At 27.3% G+C, this 6274-nt stretch overlaps 1 protein-coding gene across 1 annotated transcript; it reads left to right on the forward strand.

Annotated features, from left to right (window-relative positions):
- The first annotated feature begins 683 nt into the window (after positions 1-683).
- LOC107444987 (sulfotransferase ssu-1-like) lies at positions 684-5986 on the forward strand. The gene is made up of 2 exons (XM_016059280.4): positions 684-1015; positions 3901-5986. The coding sequence occupies exon 2, from the start codon at positions 3908-3910 to the stop codon at positions 4775-4777; it is 870 nt and encodes a 289-aa protein (XP_015914766.2). The 5' UTR covers positions 684-1015; positions 3901-3907; the 3' UTR covers positions 4778-5986.
- Positions 5987-6274: the final 288 nt, after the last annotated feature.

A 6274-nucleotide genomic window follows, 5' to 3' on the forward strand; every position in this document is an offset into this window, starting at 1 on the left:
TTTAAGCAATAGAGCTTATAAGAATAAGAATGTAATTTTTCTTGTCTATTCCGTTTCATTATTGAAAATAAAACGTAAAATTGGTCACGGAAGGTTTAGCCAAACATGTTTAGCCAAGCAAAACTTGTATAATCATTCTTGAAAAGTATAGAAAAATATACTTCAATGGGCTTCTCTGTTGTGTAAAAAATAAAATAGCAATTTGTGAGGCAGTAAAAAGTAAACTTTGTAAAACGTAAAATATTATCCTATTTGTCATGAACAATTATCCGTTATACAGGATAAGATTTTAAAATTTTGTTGAAAATTGCTTATACTTTTTACTTTAAAATAATAGTATTTTTGAGCTTTAAAAAATAAATAACTAGCTAGATAAAAAAAATAGATAAATAAAGTTACCTAAACAAGTGATATTTACCTAAAAGATAACCATTCACGGCTTTTTTATTTATGCGATTATAATACTGTTTGCGGCCGCACCATCGTTTAAATTTCTTTAAAACCAATTTTATCTCAATCTATGTATTAATTCAAAATATATGTGAAAGAGACCTTTAAAAAACATTACATTGAAAGAAACAAGAAAAATATCATTGATCATTTAAAAAACCATTTACTGTCAAACAGCTGTGTCTTATTCGAATTCCATTAATTCTTAAACGTCTAACGATACTATGAATACATTTTATGAGTTTACTAAAAAAAGAATTTTCGTTCACATAAATATTAGAAAATTATATTTCGTGACTTATAACACTGTGCAAAACTGCTTTATTCATTGTTCTCAAATGGTTGTTTAGTTTATTTCCTTAAAGTAATCACTCATACTGTATTATTATTGTATTCATTCTCTAAAGTCAATAAATATGCGTGTTATCTTAGATAATCATTGATGTTTCGCAACACAGTTATACATTTTCCTTATGATGTGAAAGTATATTATTTAATCTCTATCACATGAATTGGAATATTCAGAATAAAGTCTACAAACAGTTAGGCACGAAGCGTCTTAAAGGTAAGTATTTATTATTTTACCTTTTATAATGTCTAATATTAACACGTCAAATTCTAGCAGACTGACATATTTAAGATTATGGTATTTAAATGAACGGTTAGAATTTTCAATCGAAAAATACGGTAAAATAACAGGCAACAGTCTGTCCATCCAATTAACTGTAAGGTTTACGTTAAAGAATATATTTTTACCCTTACGGTTTTGAAACCGTTTAAGACCAGAATGGTTAAAAATTTATAAATACAAAACAATACGTGTTTTTTTTATTATTTACAACTTGCATGATTTCAAAACCGTAAGAAAGAAATTTAACTGGACATAGGAGTCAGGTTTTTTTAGGAAATGTGCATTGCAGCAATTGTGTGGTTGAGTATTGTTTCGTCAAGTGAGCCTTAGAAACTTAATTAGTTGATTTAAGGGCGCCATCTATCGTGGGGAGCGAAAAATACTGAATTTTTTGTGCTAACCAGCTTTGTGATCATGTCATCCATGTGTGAATAATAGTTTTGCCCTCTAGTAGTCCAGAGTCACCAATCGAATAATGTAAAGCACTGAAAACTCATGATGTGTCGAATGTATGGAGTAAATATTGTGATGTTAACGGGAACTCGAACTTTCATTCTTTCGGTCATGAGCTTAACACTCCTCTCAGCTGTAATCTATACGCAGCGGCAAGGAACACTGCATTAGGTGAGCCTAGTTGGTGCAATTAAATTCTCGTTGTTTTTTGTGGTTGGTTAAAGCAGTTAACGGTTTTTTAACAGTTTGAATATCATCCCATTTATGATTATTGGACTGTTTTGTTTGGATATGATAAAATAACAATTAAATAAATTGTTATTAAACCATTTTTTCGGAGATATATCTTTGTTCTTTTTTTAGATGAGTAGAACAAATAATAAAATTAAAAGTGCTTTAATACTCCTCATATAAACACATAATATTGATTAGGTGATAATTTTATACGCACTTTGAATGACAGAATATTACAATATTAAAGTGATTTAAGGAACTTAAATATGATAAAATCTTTGAAAACAACTGCTTAATTGACCTCACCGGCTACAAGCTATAATTTTTAAGTTAATGGTCATGGTTTTTTAAAGGCTAATGCAAATATCTTATGAAAATTTTTGCGCACTTTTTCTAGGAAGAATTTATTAGTGGTTTAATAAAGGTAAATGTGAATACAGGGCAAAAAGTTTTTAGAAAATTATAAATTTTTGCACACGCATCACCGAATAAATATTTTAACTGTTTAATTAATCACAAAATCACATTGCCTAATTAAAATTAAATATTTTGCTTAATGTAAGTTTTATAATTCTTGATTTCAAGTAGAACTAAAATTTAAAATGATCGACTTGATATGGTAGATTTTAAGCAATATTTTTTCTTTTAAATTAATGTAAACTATAGTGCATATAAGGCTGTAATATTAAGTGCATTTATAATTTTTATTATTACTTAATTAAATAAAATTGTTGAATAAACATTTATCATTGCATGGAAATATTAAATTCCGCATTATGTACATTGATGGTAATAATTTATTGTGAAATCTAAGGATGGAAAAAGCTTCAAACGTTCGAGAAAAAAAAAATGAAAACTGGAAAAAAAGAACTTTTGATAAATAACTGTAAAAACTCAGAAACTGGCTCATAACTGACTATTATGAATAGTGTCAAGTGAATATTTATAAGTGATTCAAAAATCTTGTTTGGAGGTGCATCTAAAATGAAGCTTTTTTAATGGAACTTAAAAATTCTAACGAAATTCTATCATTTCACAGACATTAAAGTACTATCATATCAAATTTAAAATCAGATTTTTGATCCATTTTATCATTTATAACCTATAAAGTAGCAGGTTTACTTGAATAAAATTTTTAAAATGTTTATATTAAAATATCCATTATAACAAACATTTCATATAATTCACAATTTATGAATATTTCCTTTATAATGAAATATTTTGCTTTAATGCATTTTTACAGAAATATATCTTACACTCTTAGCAAATGAAAATAATGTTTATTCAATTTATGAAGGAAATTATTAAATATTAAATATCTTGAAATTATAAAAAACTTTTTTATGTATATTTATAGAGAAAAAAAATCTCAATTAATCAATGAAGGTCCAATTATTTTAAACTCAATACATAAAAATAAAAACAATCTGAATCTCGAAATGATAAATTAACAAACGTAAAGTAAAAAAAAAAAGTTTTTGTGTTTTTCCTAATGCTACTTGCCAATGCAAGCAAGCCTACTTGTTGAAACCGAGGGAATTATGAGAATTTTGCCAATTAAAAGCCATTTTATTTTAAAATCCAGGTCTAGATAGCACATATTGATAGACAAAATTCCCATTATTTCCTTCTGCCATTACTAAATTTTCGCTTCCTAAACGCCAACTTTAATTATGGGTACAAAGACAATAATAATTTACAGACATTCCTCCTTAAGCATCCTTTAATGAAGATAGAGCGTTTTACTGATAATAAAATTATATAATTTTTGAATTTTAGCTTAATTGAACATCTTTAAAATAAGGACAGCTAAGTTTTCCACTATAGGAAATATCACCCAATCCTAACTTCCTCTGAAAATCAAGTTATTCTTTTATTAAATTTTTATCTCTAGAGAGTTTTTTTAAACATATATTGCATGAGTTAGTTTCTGATTCTAAAACCGCCTCTTTTTCTACTCCAAGGAATAGGATTTTATAAATATGTGTTACTTTATTTTACAAGAACATATCAAACTAAGCCTTTTCTAGGAACATTTATCCTCCTCTACACCTAACGATGCATAAAGTAATTTATGAATATTATAAAGGCCATTTTTGTTTCAGTTTTCTTAATTTTTGAACATTTTACAGGTCAAAAATGGCTTTCATTACCTCAAAAAAGAAACCTTCATACTTCACGTACAGCAATGGATTCATTATACCCCAAAAATTATATATACCTGGTCATCTCGAAGAATCTTTGACTTATAAGCCAAAAGACGATGATGTTTTTATTGCCACATATCCGAAATGTGGTACTACATGGACTCAGTATATACTGTATCTCATGCTCAGTAATGGTGTACCATTAAGTTCTGATGAAGATTTCTATTCCATCAGCCCTCATTTGGAAGACAATGGGAAACAGGCTGTAAATTCCCGTCCAAGCCCAAGACTCATCAAAACACATTTACCCTATCATTTAGTACCAAAAAGTAACAAAGCCAGATACATATATATCACCAGAAATCCTAAGGACTGTTGTGTTTCGTTTTACTACCATACAATTGGCTTTGGAAAAGTTTATGATTTTGAAGGTGGTACTTTCGACGACTTTTTCGATGTGTTTTTCGAAGGATCGGTGGACGGAGGTGATTACTTTGACCATCTTTTATCTTACTATCGTCACAGAAATGACCCAAATGTTTTATTTCTTTTATACGAGGAATTGATACGTGACTGTGAAGAATGCGTGTTGAGAATTGGGAATTTTCTTGGAGGACCTTTTTCAGAAGCAATTAATGATCCTAAGGTCCTCCAAAATGTTTTAAAATATAGCAGTTTCAACGAAATGAAAAAATTGCCTCTATGGACTAATAGGCCGAAAGATTTGCAGTTTATAAGAAAGGGAATTGTAGGAGATTGGAAATCATGTCTTTCAAAAGAACAATCCGAAAAACTGGATCAAAAATTTAATTCAAAGTTGAATGGAACAGGTGCTGAGAATTTATGGCAAAACTTATGCTAATTTATTTCAGTTGAAACTAAATCACCATGAAATATATGCTTATTGAATGAAAACCCAAAACTAAAAGACTCGTTGTTGTTTATTCTATTTTTATCATTCTTTTCGATTCATATCGATTTTTATCATAAACTATGAACTGCAACAAGAAGTTATTGCATTTTGAAATTTTCATTCAATAATTAGCTATAATGTGCATTGCCATAGAATAATGGAAGAGGCACCTTCAGTTCTTTTTTAATTCCTTTAGAAATACTTAGTGAATCATTTTACGTTTTCTTAAGAAAGCTTTAAAAATATTAAAATTTTTTTTTTTAATTAGTGACTAAAATATCATTTTAAAGTTTGAAAAATTCCTTAGAAATTGTGCAAAATAGCAAAATTTAAATTAGTTCTTCCTTGCTGCACCGGCGTTAAAATATTCAAAACGAAATTCACAATATTCTTGTGTATCGTAATTGGAAACGTAAACAGAATTCCTTATGAAAACATTCCAATTAGAATATCTTAAAAATTCAAAAATTTTCAAGCAATTATTTAAGTTGATTTTGTAAATTTTGAAGGAAAGTTCTGAATCTACACAAGTGTCAGTTTGCATCATAAAGCAAAATTTAAAATCAAATGATAATGGCTTACAATTACTGTGCATACAACAATCTGTGATTATATAAGCATAGAAAAGATGTACAAGAAAACATATACAAGAAAACATATACTTATATAAAGGTTTCATAGAGAATGATCCCCATGATGCCGGCTTTATTTTAAATAAATCATGTACAAAAATACAAAATGGCAATTGTGGAAAACCCTTTAGCATTCAGAGCTTTTACAAAAAATTTCTTAAATAAATGCTTGGAATTTCTTAAATTTTCAAGATATTCAAATCAGACTATTTTAGGTTAACAAATACGATTAAAACAAAATTGCGATTTTTTTTTAATATTTTGATATGAATAAGATATAGTAATATATGAAAATTCCAGCATTTAGTACAATTTAAATTAGTGCGTTTTTGGTTTGGTTGGTAAATTAAGCTTTAGGTTTAAATATTTTTTTTGCAATAATTTTAGTAAGTAGCAATGAATTTAAATTAGAAATTTTCTTTTTTACTAAATCATAAACTTAGTCCGATAAAAAATTGTATTTTTATAAAATTCGATTTTCGTGTGCATTATTGTAAATTTGCTATACAATTTAATTGCTGCATTTTAGTATTAAACTCATTTGTTTTTGTAATGTCTTATTACTTTAAATTTATTGGTTTAAAATATTATTTCCTTAAAAATATTAAATATAATACTTTGTAACACAGTATAATTTAGCTAAATAAACGCTTAATTACGAATTATGCGAAAACTCAGATACACAAAGAAAAAAATATTCATCATTTTGTTACATTATCTGAAAATCTGGCATTATCTACAAATATAATTTAAGTTTCTTTGCACATCAGAACGTTTTCCATTCATCTTTACCTAAAGAAATTTAAAGAAATGA

Source organism: Parasteatoda tepidariorum, chromosome 2 (genome assembly GCF_982258835.1).
Source record: "Parasteatoda tepidariorum strain Cologne lab strain chromosome 2, Ptep-v5.0, whole genome shotgun sequence".
NCBI classification, from domain to species: Eukaryota; Metazoa; Arthropoda; class Arachnida; order Araneae; family Theridiidae; genus Parasteatoda; species Parasteatoda tepidariorum.